The sequence below is a fragment of the Lissotriton vulgaris genome, chromosome 7 (genome assembly GCF_964263255.1).
Source record: "Lissotriton vulgaris chromosome 7, aLisVul1.2, whole genome shotgun sequence".
In the NCBI taxonomy this organism is placed as follows: Eukaryota; Metazoa; Chordata; class Amphibia; order Caudata; family Salamandridae; genus Lissotriton; species Lissotriton vulgaris.
This window is the reverse complement of record NC_141695.1, coordinates 416,946,337-416,965,955: the sequence shown is the minus strand read 5'-3', so window position 1 is coordinate 416,965,955 and position 19,619 is coordinate 416,946,337. Positions and strand designations below refer to the sequence as shown.

The window sequence follows — 19,619 nt, the reverse complement described above, 5'->3', positions numbered from 1 at the left end:
GAGTATATCATATCCTTACTGTGATCCCTTAAAGTAGCCCTGCTGTCTGTCTCACTGGCAACTCTGACTATTGGAAATGGAATGTGAAAACATAGTACACACACATAGAAATGCTATTGTGATTGGATGAGAGGGGCTGCGAAACGTCAACTAATGAATTCGCTGTCTGTGCCCTCACAGATTCATCAGCAGCTACCAAATCAAATGCAAATGTGCCTGCTTATTGCAAAAGTATTAGAACAGAGCCACCCAATAATCCCACCGGGACTGGGTAATATAAATCGTATAAGCTAAGTGTCCAGGTAGGAATCATTTATAATGTCAATTCAACATTCAACAGTGTCATAGCTATGATCACTAAATTGAGTGACCGTAGGGTTTCAGTAACAGCCAACATTGAATAGTATCAAAAATATATTTATTCTTTTTTGGTTTTCAATTATAAACCTTTTTATATATTGCAACTTGATCCAAGAATCAAAAGTCCGGCAACATTAAACCACCAAAAACATATCTCACAAATCATATGGTGGCATATAAACACCTTTACCACATAGTGTGGACACAATGAAGGACCACATGCACGTTATTACATATGCAGCCTAATTCACAAATTATTATTTCACGTGAATTATACAATATGATTGTGTAAAGGGTGTTAGGCGTCGACGTTTCGGTCCATGTAGGCCAAAAAGATCCGGAGGACCATCTTCAGGACAAAAAGGTTGCACAGGGGTATCTAATACAAACATAACAACATCAAAAATATAATCAGTGAAACCCTAGGGTACACAGAGATTATTTTTCAGCTCAAAATGAAGAACAAAGTGACAATGCACTAGTGACAATACATATAACTAGGTGTGGCATGCATCTTTGAACAACCACCAAGTGTACGTAAAACTCATACAAAAGTGCCAAAGAAGGGAGAAAAATGCCAAAAACAAGACCAATTGACCAGTGCCTAAAAGACCTTATTACCAAGCCAGAGAGGTTCAGAGCGTTAACCACTGTGAGTGCATACACTGACAAACTATACCTGTATACTGTGTAGTAGCAAAGCCAACAACCAAAAACGCCTCACAGGTCGTTCTGTAAACCAATAAATAACTAGGTCAGGGGCGCTATGTGAGTTAAAAGGTCGCTGTGAAAATGAGCATGCATAAGCTGTAACTTACATCTGGCGGCCGCCCACAATTCTGAAAAACAGGCAAATACGTATTAGGGACCTGTGTGTGCCCGGGCTATTTTAGATCAACCACTATCCAGGTATCCACTTACTTAGCTGACCGAAAGACGCCGGCTCTAAGGAGTCCGAATGTCTTCTCCGTGACAGAACGCGGAAGCGGGCTGTTTCCGCATATGACGTATTTAACGTTCAGCGCCCGGACGTCAATAACACGGTGGACTTGGCGGCCATCTTAGAGTGTACTGAAAGGCTTATAGGTTTCAATACAAACAACCATAGCGAGTGAAAATACAAATATAAATATACAAGTCAACATATCCAAAACTACCTACTCTAAATAACTAGTATTTACATAACACCTAAATTGACAATCGAACTTGGGGTAGCCTAAGAGACTTGCTAGTTCTAAATAACTACACAATAAACAATACAACATTGAAACAATAGTCAAAGTCTATCCTCCAATAGATAGATATCCTACACCTCAGTAAGCTACAGGGTGACCATATCTAACTGACGTCCTACACTCCAGAGAGCAATAGGGGAGTTATGTCTCACATACAGCCGTATGTGACAATCCAGGTTCAAGGACCTTTATACTAGGGTAGCCAGTGAGTGCCATTCGATAAACGTGTTCAGCCCATTATCTACTGTATCACATAGCCAAATCAGTTTGTTCTCTCTTTGAGCAAGAAGTTTCTCCACATTCGGTCGTCTCCTTGTACCCTTTACACACTCAACAACAAACCATTTCATATCCGTGGGAGCATGTGACATGTTGATAAAATGTTCAACTAGAGGCGCTGTGTGAATTTTGCATCTAATGCGTGATTGGTGTTGAGTTATCCGTTTCCTTATTTCCTGTGTAGTTTTTCCTAGATAGTTCAATCCACAAGGACATTGGATACAGTAGATAATGGGCTGAACACGTTTATCGAATGGCACTCACTGGCTACCCTAGTATAAAGGTCCTTGAACCTGGATTGTCCTGGGTTTGGTTGGAGCTCCCATAAAATTAGAAACAAATGAATAAAAGGAAGACTCCTAGCTCTCCCGATCACAGCAGGAGAGCAGCTAATAAAATACTCATGCTCCTGGTTTATGAGGGCACCATAATACCATATATGACCTGTATTTTCTTATCGTTTTGGCCTGTGGTTGCCCCAAACTAGGCGGGGGTACTACCAACATATAAACATAAGTATTTGGGGGCTGCAGGAGCAAGCTAGTGCACGTTGATTGGTTTTAGAGAATTAACCCTATGTTTCCCAGGTCCCAAGATGCATGACCTGGGGAGAAGTTTTGATTGTTTTTATGCATTTCTAAGGATGGAATTTTTCTATTTCAGTCTGGGAGTACAGAGGCCTCTACTAGTTAGGCTTATGTCTACATTTTATGTGGTATACATGTGTAAAAGAAAGACTCAGACACATGTTTTACTGATTGTCAATGCTTTTTTTAAGGTATATTGCTAAAAGTGTTTTTTTTATGAACTTCAACAATGGTTGCATTTAAATGGTTACTGATATCAGTGACATGATGGTAAGTTTTATAATCTAGTTATTCTTCCCATAATAGAAGGATCCTTTGACAAAGCCAACAGGCTTCTCTTATATATATATATTGTGGTGATGACTCTTCAATAAAGCCAGTAGGCTTTCTGTATATTTGTGGATGTGATGACTTCTTGACAAAGCCAATGGGCTTGCCTTATATATTGATGTAATGCCCCACTGACAAAGCTTATAGGACTGCCTTATGTAAAGTTATCATGTTATGTTATGTTATGTTATGTTATGTTATGTTATGTTATGTTATGTTATGTTATAAGGGTCTCTTCTATAGCGCACGGCTACTCCATGGAGTGTCCCGGCGCTTTGGCAAAGAGAACTGAAGAAAAAGTGCACAACATAACACCCACCGCAGACCGAAAGAAAATTACTGGAAGAAAAGCCAGGTCTTCCATTCCTTTCTAAAGGAGAGCAAACTGTTGGCTTTCCTTAAGGAAACGGGAAGCTCATTCCAGCAACGAGGTGCCAAGTACCGAAAGGAGCGACCTCCGATGCGAGCGCGTCTGATGGTAGGAACAACGGCTTTGGCCAGCAAAGCGGATCTTAAAGTCCTCCTGGGGGCATGCGCTTCCCGATGTATTTTGGGCCGATCGAATGGAGGGCCTTGAAGGCAAGGGTCAAGACCTTGAAAGTGATTCTCTTAGAGACTGGGAGCCAATGCAGTCTCTTGAGTAGCTCCGAGGCTCTTGCCCTTCGCTGAAGTCCAAAGATGGCTCTGGCAGCCGAATTCTGCACGATCTGCAGGCGTGCCATCAGGTATTTGGGAAGGCCAAGGAAGAGGGCGTTCGCGTAATCAAGACGCAAGCCTATCAAAGCCTGAACAATAATTTTTTTATGTTGCAAAGACAATAGTGTAAGAAACTTCCGCAACATTTTCAAGATGCCAAAACATTTCCCTGTCAGCCCTATCATCTGGGGTCTGAAGGAAAGATCATCGTCACACAGGACACCTAGATTTTTGGCTTTTGACGAGGCAGCGTCAGACGGGAACCTTTCCCGAGGCCACCATGTCTTCCAACTGGGATCTGGCGGACATCCGAAAAAAAGCAACTCCGATTTATCGGAGTTGCATTTCAGACTGTGCCTCTGAAATGAGTCAAAAAAAGCGCCCAGGCATTCCTTGATCCGGCCGCCGTCAAAATCCTCACCCTTATTACACGTAAAAAGGAGCTGGGTGTCATCAGCATAGGATATGATCCGGGCACCAAAAGATTCCGCCACCGCCGCTAGAGGGGCCATATAGATGTTAAAAAGAGTGGGGCTCAGGATAGACCCTTGAGGAACCCCAACCTCCAGCGGCGGCATTTCGGCGGAAAACTGAGGTGCCCAGACCATTTGTTGGCGGTTGGTCAGAAAAGACTTAAACCAGTTCCACACCGTCCCACGAAAACCGATCTCCCAGAGTCTTAAAAGGAGACCGTCGTGGGGGACGGTGTCGAAAGCCGCCGACAAATCCAACATGACCAAGATGGCTTTGCCCCCTAAATCCAAAGTCTCTCTTATGGCATCGGTGATCTCAAGAAGAGCTGTCTCCTTTAATATTGTGATGTTCTATCTGGAATAGGTGGGGATGTGCACTGATGTTGACTGTCATCGCCCAGTGGGAGTCAAATGTGATTTTAGAATGTCACCAAAGGTAATTCCATCTGGTTGATGGCCATTTTATAAATTAATATGTGCGTAGTAATTAGTAGTGTGTGTGTAATAAATGTACTTTTCCAAAGACAAAGCACTGAGAGGGCAATCATTTATTGAGTGATATTATTGCTATTATTGTGTGCTAGCAAACAGCAATTACTACACCACACCACCTCCCCTGATTAGGCCTTGGATTGCTCTGCTTCGCTACCCTGAGAGAGTAAAGTGCTACAATGGGGTGTTCGGTTCCTAGTAAGGAGACAATTGTGGAAGTATTACTTGTGCAGTCCTCACATCCTGCCCAACTAATATTCCCATTTCTTACAGTAAGGATTTGAAACCGGGAAGAATGAGAACAGGCAGGACTGGAGAACAAGTGGGATTGCATATTTGGCAGGATTGTATATTCATGGATTTGAGAGCAGATGTAATTAGATACCCTGTGACATTGTAGTGTAGGTGTGATGGGCGGTCCAGGCAGAGTTTAAGAAGGCTTTTAAATGAACTATTGGGGTAGACAAGAGATTATGCGAGGTTTGGGACCAGTTAGAGATGGTGAGACAGGATTGCCGATAAATCTGGGTAATTTCAGGTAAAGGGTGGAAATATATGTAAAGATGTGGAAGGGTGAGTGTTTTAAGTGAAATCACTGAAGCATGCAGGTGGTTAGCTGGCACTTTACAGCTCCCTCACGTGATCAAATACAATGTCCCAAAGATGTTTGAGCCTGTTCCAGAGGATTGTACCTTCTTAGGAAATAATCTCTGACATAAATATTGTGCCCTACATTTTGTTTAATAAATGTTGTGGCATTGAGTGTAACTTTTCTATTATTAACTCCCATAAGTGATTATTCTGCAGACAATATTTAGGATACAATATCTATATCATAGGATATTAGGACAATGATAATCTGGTACTTACTCTCCGAGAGGTGAACAAAAGACTATGGGCCCGATTCACAGAAGTAATCCGGGAGAAAATCCTAAACTAACTACTTTTGTTATTCCTTCCGTCTCCTCACCCACGCACACAAAGCCCTGCACAACCAAGGCCCAGCATACCTCAACACCCACTTCAACTTCTACGCTTCCACACGCCAGCTTCGATCGACCAGCCACGCCCTCGCCGCCGTCCCCCGTATCCGAAGAGCCACCACAGGAGGAAGGTCCTTCTCCTACCTGGCCGCCAAGACTTGGAACTCCCTCCCGACCCACCTCCGCCTGACCCAGGACCACCTTGCCTTCAGGAAGTAGCTCAAGACCTGGCTGTTCGAGCAGTAGCGGACCCCCCCTTCCCTAGCGCCTTGAGACCCTCCAGGTGAGTAGTGCGCTATATAAATGCCTTGATTGATTGATTGACAGAAGGCATTTAGTAGTAGTAAAGTTAGGATTTTGTCTTAAGTCTATCTTAAGTCTGTCTTAAGTTTGTCTTAAGTCTGTCCTAAGTTTGTCTTAAGTTTGTCTTACGTCTGTCTTAAGTCTGTCTTAAGTCAAACTTAAGACAAAATCATAACTTTTCTACTACTGAATGCTTTCTGTGAATACCAAAAGTAGTAAGTTTAGGATTTTGTCTCAGATTAGTTCTGTGAATTGGCCCCTTTATGCCTTCTATTTTTGAGGTCATTCCAGTTCACATTTCGTTTATTGCTGCTTTTAGAAAATCTTTCCATTAAGTAATCTGACAGTATGTTCTGCCAAAGGAACCCACAATTTAAAGTCAACAAATGAAGAAACAAGAATGTTACATGGCACACAGTAAATGTCATTGTGTGACATAGCAAGTAGACCTACAGTAATCGAAAATACCTTTTTAATACCAACAAAACAATTTTTAGCCAAAAGGGACTTGTTTTTATTACCAAAGCAGCAGCCAGCTAGTGAGTGCAGGTGGAGCATGAGCTCACTTGGGAAATTATTATTTCACATTTTCATATTTTACAAATGGGTACATGCAGATCAGGTACAACATGGGCAGAAACAGAGATGGCTAACTTTTACCTACCCCTATCCAAGTTCTGCAACCATTTTTGTCAACCTTTGGTCCGCAGAACGCCCACTTTCCTACAAGACACTAGGGATTTATTAAGACTCATTGAAACCACCAACTCAGAGGGCCCTCTCCAGATGTACTGCTTAAACTGGACGTGGAGGCCCTCCATTCCAACATTCCACAACTTAACACACTTGAGGTAGTGGAGGAGAAACTCCACAGTATTCCCTGGTCTTCACCCACTCTGAACAGCTTTGTCATAGAATGTGCCTACGTCACACTCACTGAGAACATTTTTCAGTTTGAAGAACAATTGTTCCATCAGACGCAGGGTACATCTATGGGCAGTACCTTCGCCCCGAGTCTGGCATGTCTTTACATGTCAGACTTTGAGGCAAGGTATGTGCTTTCTTGGATAACGTTCTCCTATGGAGACCTTATATCAATGATATTTTAATATTCTGGAAGGACCACAAAGACAGGATTCCCAATTTCCTAATATGGAATAATAACCTCAATCCCTACCTCAAATTCACAGCCAATTGCTCTGAACAGGAACTCCCTTTCCTTGATCTCATGATCATCAAGAAACCGGACAGATTGGATACCATCACATACAAGAAACCCACGACAGCCACTGCCATCTCTTGTACCAAAGTTTCCACCCCAAGGCCCTTAGGGAGAATTTACCCTTTGGCCAGTTTCTACATCTTCGTAGGAACTGCAGCAACATTGAGGACTACAAAAAACAAGCCTCAGAGCTAAGCACCCACCTGGCTAGGAGACAATAACTTCCTCGCATTATAACTAATGCACAAGAACGAGCATGTAATGCCAACCGTTTAGGCCTCCTTGAAACACAGATCAAACACGAGAATGATCTCATTACATGTGTCACAGCAAATGCCCCCGGAGTCAAACATGTTAAAAAGGGTCATAAACAAACATTAGGGAGTTCTGGAGACAGGAGACCTGACACTAAACAAACCACAATTTGCTTTTAAAAGAAGAGCAAACATGAAGGATCATCAACACTAGACCAAAAAAAAAAACACATCCACGGCACCCAACACATTGTGGAATTTACCACCTGAGACTGGAAAAGGGAGCCACTCACAGCTGAGGTATGATATGGCACCCCTTGCCAAAGCACTCCCTCTCCCCTTTTTGGGGAAGGATCCAGTATGTAGGCCTTGGAGTCTCAGAGACCCCTCTGAGAGAGTCCACTGTGTAAAGGGAGCCTCCCGCAACAGAGATAAAGAAGTGATACCACTTCCCCTGGGATCACAGCTTACTGGACTTTGGACGTTGCTTTGGCTCGTCTACCGGTTTATGTTCCCATCACCCTTCCCCTCCTCCTTCCATTCAGTGTCCTTCACCCTCCCCTTCTCTTTCCCACCTTCAATACCTGTATACTTCCCCAGTGCCTACCCCCCTCCCCTGAATCTTTCCCCTTGCCTGCTTTTCCCCTTACGTATTTGTGCTTTTGGTTTATCTCAAACTCACAAGTAACTATGTTGCCATGCTCTAATAACTGTGTAACCTTTATAACGATGTAAACTGTAACTATGATCTGATGTTCATGTAAAGCGCTCTGATACTTCCGGGTCTAGCCAGCGCTATATAAATCCTTTAACATAAAAATAAAAATAAAAAATACAGTTGTGGCCATTGTGTAGTCTGTCCCTTAACAGGAGCCACTAAAAAAATCACACCACGATCTACAATGGACGTTCCTAGAAGCTTTTCCCACCATCACTAAAGAAGCTTCATTCAGGAAGGAACAATGTTGGGTCTTTAAATTGGCAGGACACACTAGGGGACTCAATGATGAAATTCCATTGACAGAACTGAACCACTAGGGCCCATTCCTACGATCCCCTCTCCTCCACTCACCAATCCTGACAGTGCCATTATACTCGGCACGCTTTACCATCACCACCAAAGATAGGACACACTTAGGTCCGACAGAGGAATTATTGTGCGCAAGCCCCCATTGCCTCGCCTTTACTATCCTTGGCATGGACCTTATGGTCGGTGACAGAACGCCCTCTTTAACAACAAACAGCGCTCCCTTACCTGGAAGCGCCGTGACTCGCTCTTCGCTTCCTAGCTGAGTGGTCGCTCCCCTGTGGCTTGGGTATCGTTGTGCAGCGCATTGTACCGGAATCTGAATAATATCTACTGCCTGCTGTGAGCTTTGATTGCCGCTTTGTTTATTTGTATTTTTAATTTGCCAGCGTGACTTTGTTGCTGATTTTGCGTTTCCCCCAAGCGCTCTTGCCGTTCTGACCCCTCCGCCTCCATTTTGTTGTTGTTGTCCTCCTCCGTAGCCCCCCCGCCTCCCAGCTGAGCCGCCCTCGCCCCTCCCCCTCCACTATCCATATATGACAGTTGTTCCTGCGCGCAGCGTTCACGCGCAGCGATCACGCCCCAGTCGCGCCGAAGGTGCGCCAAAGGTAAGCCCGTCTACGCCCGTCCGCGCCAAGTCCGCGCCCAGCGCCAGACCCCCTGGCCCCCGCACTGCCCAGCCATCCCGCATTACATACGATGCCACCAGCCTCCTAGCCCTCAACCCCGGCCGCTCCCCCAACTGCGTCCAAGCCGCTCCCGGACACACCCATGGACCTTTCTCATGCTACTCCTGCAAATTCATCGGCACCGTCAGAAACCCCGCTACCATCACACCTCAGATTCCCGACCCCAAACACCTACATTGCATCTTGCTCAACACCCGATCGATCCACAGGCACGCCATTAACCTATGGAATCTACTAGACACCATCTCTCCGGACGTCGCCTTCCTCACTGAAACATGGATGAACGCCTCCTACGCCCCTGACATCACCATTGCCATCCCAGAAGATTATAAGATCATACGCAAAGACCGTACCGGCCACACAGGAGGAGGAATCGCTATCGTCCACAAGAAATCTATCCACACCTCAACCAGCTCTGACATCAATCTCGCCAACTCTGAACACCTTCACTTCCAGATCCACATCGACCCCAAGACCACACTCAGAGGCACCCTCCTTTACAGACCACCAGGACCCCGCGCACAATTTAGTGAGGACATCACGGACTTCATCACTCCACACGCACTCCCCTCCAAAGATTACATCCTCCTGGGAGACCTCAAATTTCACCTTGAAAAGAACAACGACCGCAACTCCACCACCCTTCTGGACAACCTCGCCAACCTCGGACTTAGACAACTGGTCACTTCCCCCACCCACATCGCAGGTCACACTCTCGACCCTATCTTCACCTCCAGCAATCATGTCTCCTTCAGCCACACTACGGCTCTCCTCTGGACTGACCACAGCTGCGTCCACTTTACCTACAACAAACCCAAACCCAACAACCACCCCCAACAAACTCTGCAACGAAACTTGAACAAAATCACCATCAACCAGATCTCCTCTTCGCTTCTTCTAAACCCCCCAGCCCACTCCTCAAACCCCGACCAAGCCGCCTCCAACCTCTCCCTTTGGCTATCCAACAGCGCCGACATCCTAGCACCATTGAAAAAGCGACAAAGCAAACTTAGCAGCAAGAAGGCCTCATGGTTCAACGATGATCTTAAGAAATCCAAGAAACTCTGCCGCTCCCTTGAGAAGGCCTGGAAAAAAGACCCAACCACTAGCACCAAGGACGCCTTCAAAAACGCCACCCGCATACACCACCAACTGATCCGAAAGGCCAAGAAAACCGCCTTCAAGGAACGACTAGATAACAACGCCCACAACAGCAAGGAACTTTTCAACATCGTCAAGGAATTTACCAATCCCTCGGCCAACTCTAACGACATCACCCCCTCTCAAGCACTCGGCGACTCACTAGCCTCATTCTTCCACAACAAAATTGCAGACATCCACAACAGCTTCGACAACCAACCCGGAGACCAACCCTCCCAACCATCTACCGGACCTGCACCCCCCTCGAACACCCTTAATGACTGGAACCCTATCTCCACTGAGGATACCATCCGCCTGATGAACTCCATCCACTCAGGATCCCCCACAGACCCTTGTCCTCACCACATCTTCAACAAAGCAGACTCCATCATAGCACCGCACCTCCGAGACGTCATCAACTGCTCCTTCAAATCCGCCACCTTCCCGGAAAGCTGGAAACACGCAGAACTTAGCGCCCTTCTGAAAAAACCCACAGCGGACCCCACCGAACTCAAAAACTACCGCCCCATCTCGCTCCTTCCATTCCCGGCCAAAGTCATCGAGAAAGCAGTCAACAACCAGCTCGCCGCCTTCCTCGAAGCCAACAAATCCCTCGACTCCTCACAGTCCGGCTTCCGAGCCAAACACAGCACTGAAACCGCACTCATCGCAGCAACAGATGACATTCGAACTCTACTGGACAATGGAGACACAGTCGCCCTCATCCTCCTCGACCTCTCCGCAGCCTTCGACACAGTCTGCCATTGCACCCTTCTACAACGCCTCAGAAACATCGGAATCCAAGGAAAAGCACTGGAATGGATCACCTCGTTCCTCACCGGAAGAACTCAGAAAGTCCGCCTTCCACCATTCAAGTCAGAAGCCACTAAAGTCATCTGCGGCGTACCACAAGGATCCTCACTCAGCCCCACCCTCTTCAACGTATACATGAGCCCCCTCGCGACCATCGCACGCCAACACAACCTCAACATCATCTCCTACGCTGATGACACTCAACTGATCCTCTCACTCACCAAAGACCCGAACACCGCCAAAACCAACCCGCATGAAGGAATGAAAGAAGTAGCCGAATGGATGAAACACAGCCGTCTAAAACTGAACTCAGATAAAACAGAAGTCCTTATCTTAGGTACCTCCGCCTCTGCATGGGACGACTCTTGGTGGCCACAAGCCCTTGGAAAAGCACCCATCCCGACAGACCACGCACGGAACCTGGGCGTCATCCTGGATTCCTCACTTTCGATGAACAGACAAGTCAACGCCGTCTCTTCATCTTGCTTCAACATTCTTCGCATGCTCAAAAAAACATTTCGTTGGATCCCCACCGAAACTAGGAAAACGGTCACCCACGCTCTGGTCACGAGCCGACTGGACTATGGAAAAACCCTCTACACCGGTACTACAGCTAAACTCCAGAAAAAACTCCAACGAATCCAAAACGCCTCAGCCAGGCTCATATTAGACATCCCGCGTAAAGAACATATCTCTGATCACCTGAAAAACCTTCACTGGCTTCCCGTCAATAAGAGGATCACTTTCCGGCTCCTAACCCACGCACACAAAGAACTCTACGAAATCGGACCACAATGCCTCAACACACGACTGTCCTTCTACACCCCCTCCCGCCAGCTACGATCAGCCAACCAGGCCCTTGCCACTGTACCCCGCATCAACAAAACCACCATGGGAGGTAGATCCTTCTCCTACCTGGCAGCTAAAACCTGGAATTCACTTCCCACTTACCTTTGCCTTACCCAGAACCACCTAGCATTCAGAAAGCAACTTAAAACGTGGATATTTGACAAGTAATTCCCCACCCCCCCTCAAGCGCCTTGAGACCCTCTGGGTATGTAGCGCGCTATATAAATTCTCTGACTTGACTTGACTTGACTCCATTGTGCACCGCAAGCCACCAACTCTGACATTTGAGTTTTTACCTTACACCTCACCCAGCAGCCCACACTAGCATGTATACTCTACCCATATCCACTAGATACAATAACACACTGACGCATGTTGTAACTTACCTACCACATTCTGAGCCTAAAATAGCAATTTCACACCTGACCAGTGCTGAAATGTACCCAATATCCTATTCCTTAGTTGTACACACTAGCGGTTGTCCTCTCAATAAAGTTCTTAAACAACCCCCTTCCAAGATGGCCGCTGCGCTTCCACACACTTTAGACCATGCTATAAATAGAAGAGAACCAGAAGTTGTCCTCACGGGGCACGGACAAGGGTAGGATGATTGTTTGTTGACTGATTACACCTGTCGTATACGCTGCATTCACACGTCCAGCATGACCGTAAGCATCTGCCACTGTTAGTTCTTTTCAGCAACTGGAGCATAGTTATCTCTGTCAGCCTTAGACTATGTAACTAGGGGTGAGTTTGCCACCACTGTGTGTTTGTATGTGTGTTTGTTACATAATTTGCGCCTTGTTGCCCAAGCCATTTCGGCTTTTGTCTTATCGACATCAGCTAAACATGATTGCCCTGAGCTGGCAGTCCAGATGGACCTCATTTATCGCATCCGAATGTCACTAAAATGTTGTTGCCCGGCTATGCACGTCCCCCACCAAGTACTGTTCCATGGTTGGGGAACCATTGGCATCCGATGCTCCACGCAATTTAACCACTAATTTGACCGCACTGCAACCAGAAGACACCCACTAGATCTCCTTCAAATCATTTGAGTATCAATGCTCACGCAACCTTGTGCTCAATTGTTTCAATTTTTTCATCGCTTGCCAGGCGCATGAGTTAATGCACTGGCGCTTGAACCACAGCCAACTATTGTGTAATTATGTATTTGCCAGGTTGTTTGTCAGTATGATTTACCATTTTTTACATAACCATTTTGCCACACTGCTGGCTTTTGCTTTGACTTTCATTGGTTTTATTATTATTTTTTTATTTTTCCTTGGTTGTACCTCCCCTTCTTCTCCCACAGGTCTACAGTACTCCCCAGTACAAGTCTACTAGGGCAGTCCTACCGTATCTGGTAATTTATGTCACAGAAAATCAATACCAGACGGTAGTGCACTTTTCACACTTAGCTTTCTCGGTCCTGATGAAGTGCCATTTGACGCATTAGGGGCAGACTGGGCATAAAACATGTTGACCATCCAGACTTTGATAGCCATTTAGGTACATTATTCCAACAAAGGGTCAGACGCACAGTTTTTAACCAGGCTAGAGCTACCTAGTACATTAAAATTTGATCTAAGTAGAATTGCTCTAGACCTATTTTACTTATCTCACCCCCGTGCACTACCCAACCCCACACCCACACGCACCTAATGGCTTCTTCAAAAGATCCCCAAAAAAGAGCCCTGATTCCGGGAGCCCATCAGGCATTGCAGTGCCGACCTGACGAAGGGCAAACGCCCGATGAGGAAGCATGAAACCTCTCGGGGTGTGTGAGGGTATCTCGAAGATAGACCTGTTTTTCCCCCACGTCCAGACAGGAACTGCACACTCCCTTTAGACTTTAACATTTACCTAGAGCAGGTAATGCACACATTTACCTCATTTGCACACCAGGTACAGAATGGCATTAACACTAAACAAATATAGCATAGACAGGGTTCTTCTCTGGGCTGACTCCGAAAGCTGGGCACCTCCAGCAACCATCTCTCAGCAGCAAGACAGGCTCATCATCCAAGGCATATCCTCAGCACCCCCAGCACAATTCTGCAGACATCTCATGAGATGCCTCCCTCACATGAGGGTAATGCTGGCTGTTGAGGGCACCAAATTTGAATCTCAGAATATTCTCCAATGCCCTCTGCGTGTAGCTTACATTGGTCAGCAGGACAACCTGAATTTCTGACTTTGGGTTTCAGTTCGCTTCTTACACTGTATTTGCAGACACATTTTGTGCATTTTCCTGACAGATTTCTGGAATTGATAAGAAGTGATTCTGTAACTTTTTGCATCCATTTCCAGATACATCAACAACAATTTGTGTCTTCATCTAGCAACAGGCAGGAATACTGCAGCTGGGAATACCTTAATAAGTAAGAAATTAAAAACATAGGCACAAAAGGGGACAAGTCTTTGCACCTTAAACTCATCAGATTTGTGGGACCACACCTTAAAATGAACAAAACAACGGGTCTGGGTCAAAGGCTATGGCTGCCCTTTTAAATAAACTGCTGTCTCACGTCATCCCAACCCTCTAGTCTAGTGACTGTCTCATGCTTCAGAAAAGTCAGATATAAAATAGTCCTAGAATGACAAATTACCTCTGAACTCTATTTTGTACACCCTACTACAGTGGAGACCCCACAAATAGCCACAGTCATACATGATAAAGTGATACCACAGGAAACATCCTACTTCACACATATAGCATACATGTGTGCCTACCCATGCACACTGAATGAGGTGAAGGACTGATTTGCAGAAAACTGCATGGACCACTTTAACTGGCGCACCAAATAAGATATCCGCCCATCCAGGGAACAGCTAAAAAGATCTGTACTCCATAAGCCGTCGATAGCAGCAGTGGAAAGCCAGACTATGGGTCATATTTGTAAAACTTTCATGCAATGCAACAAGCCACCTCAATGACCTAGATGCGTGAAAGGGAAGTGGTGCGACTGGACCGAACTTAACATCTTACAGCACATTCCTGTCCTTCCCATGTGCTTGCGCACTTTTGGCTGCCTAGCACCAGTGCTTGCTCCTGAACTGACTTGGAAGTGACGGGCTGCAGCAAATTAATTTCAGTTGTTGAGAGCTGACTGTGATAGACTCAACGTTGTAACTACAAACGCCAGAATAATACGATAGGAGATTTTCACCAATTTTTTTAGATATCTTATCTGCCCAATTCCTTTTCTATACATCTATGAAGTCAGGCGAATAAGGACTTCAAACAGGTTATTCTACTAAGAGACATACAATCATTTTGATTTATGCTGTGTCGCACATTACCCCATATTCAGAATTTTCGTGATTGAGGGTCTCCCAAGATATGATTTTTTATGTCCTGAGGATGGTCTCGGAAACGCAAGAATAGAGACCGAAACGTCGACGATTGCTTTTTCTACCGGATAATAAATTAGATTGTAAATAGGTAGAAAAGCTTTTGCAATTGTTGTATAGAGAATTTTTATAGATCAATTTATTTGTATGTTCTCTTACAACGTTGTTTATCTATCATGTACCCTTGTAACAAATATTAAATCCGAATACTCTTTCATATACACCCTTTCTCTTGCTCTCTTTTGTCTCAAAAAGATCACTGTTCAGTGACAAACAGAAATTAACTTAAAAAGACATTTGTCACAGTTGTTGTGCATTAACGGCATCAAATATATCAGGTCGTACAATTGTAGATATTTAAAATAATATTCGAAACATTAAGACAATTAAAACCCTTGAAGGTTCAATTACCATAACATAGCACCAATGCAGGCAACCTTATGCGATGGTGGTAGGGTGCCTATGTTATAAGACAGATTTTCTTTGTGCAGCAAGGGGCACCTTCCTGCACAACAACAATCCTGGGAGGCATTTTGCTCTTCCTATGTGTGCTGCAGAATGGTGCACATATAGAATGAGGAAAAACGAGGATAAATTAGTATATTTCTCCTTGTTATCCCTCACTTGGGGAGGAGTAGCATTTTGCATGGGTGACCTTGATCTCCAGACCTTCTCCAGGGTAAACCACAACAAAGGCATTATTATAGTTAACGAGGGTGCTTCTTCCACCTGCACTCAAAATGTGGGAAAGAACAGATTCCAAGACACAAAAAAAAATCAGCCATTAATTATAGGGCAAAAGCTTCCAGGGAAATTGCATTTCATGCCTACAAGATGTAGCGAACATAAGAAAATAGCAAATGAGCTTCACGAAATCTCATAAGAAATAGCGCACATACGATTAATATTCCTACCTACATATAAATTACTAAATAAAAAAAAACAATAAACAAATGAATTATTGTCAGTTGCATGACCCCAATTTCTTTATGTTAAAATTTTCTGCTGGTCACATTCAATTTCCACATTAGTTATTCATATTATGATTCAATGGCCTAAATACATCACAGTTCACGTTATTACATTTCATGATCCTAACACTTCATGTTACTACATCAAAGTATTATATGGAGGTGCGCTAAACGTGTGATTATAATGCACCCCTACAAATAAAATGTGATTTCCTCTACATCAACTCAAAGCAGAATCAAGCACTGGCGCGGGGCTAATTACAGAGCGTACGGCCGGGGTAGGAAGATTGCAGGCCTGGTGCAGGACTGGTTAATAAGTGGTAAACATAACTGATGTAGGGTGAAGGAGAAGTGTGTATGGCTTTAGCAGTAAAGATGTGCATGCCATTTGCAAGTACTGGACAGTTGCTGATAATGTGCATTGCTACATTACAGCGCTGGTTCTCAGCACATTTAAGGTTCTGCGAATGTCCAGACAGACTGCATGATAGCGGCAGAATGCAGCCTCTGGACCTACATTGAGCATGGTGTAAGTTCTAAAGTTTTCCCCGTCCTAGGCGGAGAGAGAGACAGGCTACATCTATTGGCAGATGACATGTTCTAGGCAGAAGGAACGCACAGACAGAAGGAATGTAGGTGCTCAGTAGAGTACAAACCCTGAGAAGAGTGAAGATTCTTGGCACTGTGGGAGCAGAGAGCAGGTCCGGCTATCAGCTCACCTCTCTCCTAGCTTCTGTCACATTGAAAGCAGAGCGGCCTCTTTCATGGCTCTTACTCCTTTCTTTCCACTAGCCAAAAAATACGTTTATAAAATATGTTTGAAGTTTGCTGATAGCCAGTGTGTTTATCTGCTTCTTGTTAGCCATTCGCCCTGTTTTAATGCGCTTTTGGTCTTTTAGACTTCATTTGACATTTATTTCACTTCTTTTTACTATAATCTCTTCCTGTGTTGCAGTTTATGTCAAAGGCAGTGTGAAGTCTCTGACGTCATAACATGCTAATTTGTTTTCCCGCTTAAGAATTTGTTTAAAAATAGAGCCCTGCAAATATTGTTTGCATGATTTTTTATAACTTCTTGGTAATCTGCACAATGTCTTCCAAGATTGTAGTTGTAATAACTGAGGCAGCAACTGAAATGTGGGTCATATTGTCTTTAGGTTATATACACGATTCGAAACCCAAAAGATGTCCTCGTGTCCATGTACCACTTTGCATCGATTGCAAATTACTTGAACACTCCGAGCAACTTTGAAGAACTTCTTGAGGACTTCCTTGCAGGCAGAGGTGAGTGTACGTAGCTACGTCAAACATCATGCACAAAACAATATTGGGTTCATTTAAACTCATTGCGGAGGCCCACCGGTCTGTCAGGTGACTGGAGACTATCACAGCCACTCCCCTAGTAGAGGCCAATCCGTTGATTTGAGAGATTTCTACCAGGCAGGCGGTTATCTCTATGCCTTCAGTGGGGCGGTCGGAGCAGCAACTCCAAAGAAGCCTTGAATTTTGCACATTGGACTCCAAGGTCCAGATTTGTCAATGTATTGTGTTGCCCTTACCTCACCCATGTTGTTGCAAGGGCAAGCACTGCAAAGCCACCTTGCATGGCCCTGTGTTGCTTGGTAAATCTGGAATAACTCATTGCAGAGCACATCGCTAGCTTGTGTTGTTACTTTGCCCTGAGAAGGCATTCCATGGTGGTCTCACGCAACCAACCATAGACTTTGGTGCATTCCAAACCTGGAAATGCTTCAGAATCTTATCCTTCCAGAGGAGGCACAACGAGGTTCCCCTCCTCGTTTTTCTTCTTTCTAAGTGCTGCATTCTGCCCTCCAGGCAGCTCATTTCAACAAGTTGTCTTGTTCGCTTGTGTTGTATGAGATATTTATAAACCTGACCCCATGGTTGTAGGGTCCACGCTGACAAGTTTTTTGTATTTTCTGAAAACAAAAAAGCAACAGCCCGGACAAGCAGGGAGTTGTGTCCCTGCATACTTGTTTCTCCAGTAAGGAAAAATATTTATGGGGCACCTGTCACTGTGATCTGACAGCTCTGTGTCAAAGGTCTCTCAGGTGAGAGGGTTTAGTGGGGAGGTCCAGTTGAGTCTCTTCCAATGCTACCCTTCATTCTGAAAAGAAAGCGGGCAAAACGCATGCTTGACAGCGGGGGAGTACCACTGAGTTTGGTGATACTACAGCTTCTCCAGGCTTTAGAGGACTCCATGGGCCTCATTTATGAAAAGTGACGCATCGCTGCGTTAAAACAGCGATGCGTCACTTTTCACTGCGCACTCCTTGCGACACCAATGATGCGTCATATTTAATGTATGACGCATCATGTCGCAAGGACTTACAGATACGTCAGTATTTCTGACGCATCTGTAAGCGCAAAAGTGACGCATTGCTGGAGTGTGTCACAAAAGTGACGCAACTCTAGCAATGCGTCCTTTCACATGGGGAAAGCCCCATGTGAAAGGGCGGGGGTCAGTCTTACGCCTGCTGTGAGGCAGGCGCAAGATTTTGACGCAACAGCATCCTAAAAGTGACGCAGTGAAATCTCATAGATTTCACTGCGTCACTATTACGAGGCTTTTTGCGGGGGAACGCCCCCCTTGCATACATTATACCTGACGCAGGTATAATGTGGCGCAGGGGTTTAAAAAGTGACGCATCTACCTAGATGCGTCACTTTTTAAATATGGCGCAACAAGGCGCATTTTGTACGCTGCTGGTGCGTCACAAAAAGTGACGCACCGGCGGCACAAAACTGACGCAAGGCCTCATAAATAAGGGCCCATGTACTTTGGATGGTTTTATGAACAATGCATGCCATTAACACACATGCCTTTGCAAAACTGTCCTCACAATGCATGCCTTTACCAAGAATTTTTTCCCATGCATATGCCTCTTATACCTATGCCTTTACCAAGAAAATGTAAGTAATAATAATATACATACATAAATGGCTTGAGAGACTCCTTAAAAAAGGCTACCCAAGATGTCCCTAAAATTAAAGATCAGCAACTACCGTGCCTTTTATACGCGGATGACGCTGTGCTTATGGGATTAACACCCAACGCCCTACGGGCACTAGTCAGGGATTTCGCATCATATATGGGGAATTTGGATTTAAAAGTAAATTTTAAAAAATCATTTATCATGTCTTGTGGGCCGGGTGCTAAGCAATTAAATTCTATCACAATAGGAGCTGACAAGTTGCTCCTAACTAAAACTTTCCCATATCTAGGTATGGTCTTTGCTGCGAACGGCCTGTGGAGTGGGCATATTGCCCACGCCACAGGCAAGTTCTCAAAGGCCATAAACTCAATTTTATCTCTCCCCAAACCGAGGAAAGTTGGAGCAACTAAAGCAATTTTAAAGATTTATAGGCTCCAATGCATCCCAGTGGCAACTTATGGTGCCGAAATTTGGGGGTCGGTAAAAACCCCCTCAATACAAAGAGAAGAAAACCGGCTCTGTAGGAAGCTACTGGGGGCTCCCATTTCATCGTCAGGGTTTATCTGTCACTCGGAGCTGAATGCACCCTATATTAGTGACTT

General features: G+C 44.9%; 1 protein-coding gene across 2 annotated transcripts in view; it reads left to right on the top strand.

The window, feature by feature from the left end:
- The window catches only part of LOC147701769 (sulfotransferase 2B1-like), a 491,047-nt gene that overhangs the window by 217,975 nt on the left and 253,453 nt on the right, over window positions 1–19,619 (top strand). For both annotated transcript variants that reach the window (XM_086930397.1, XM_086930396.1), the window contains exon 3: window positions 17,218–17,344. In XM_086930397.1, the coding sequence (XP_086786523.1) occupies window positions 17,218–17,344 (127 nt within the window). The remainder of the gene's footprint in view (window positions 1–17,217; window positions 17,345–19,619) is intronic.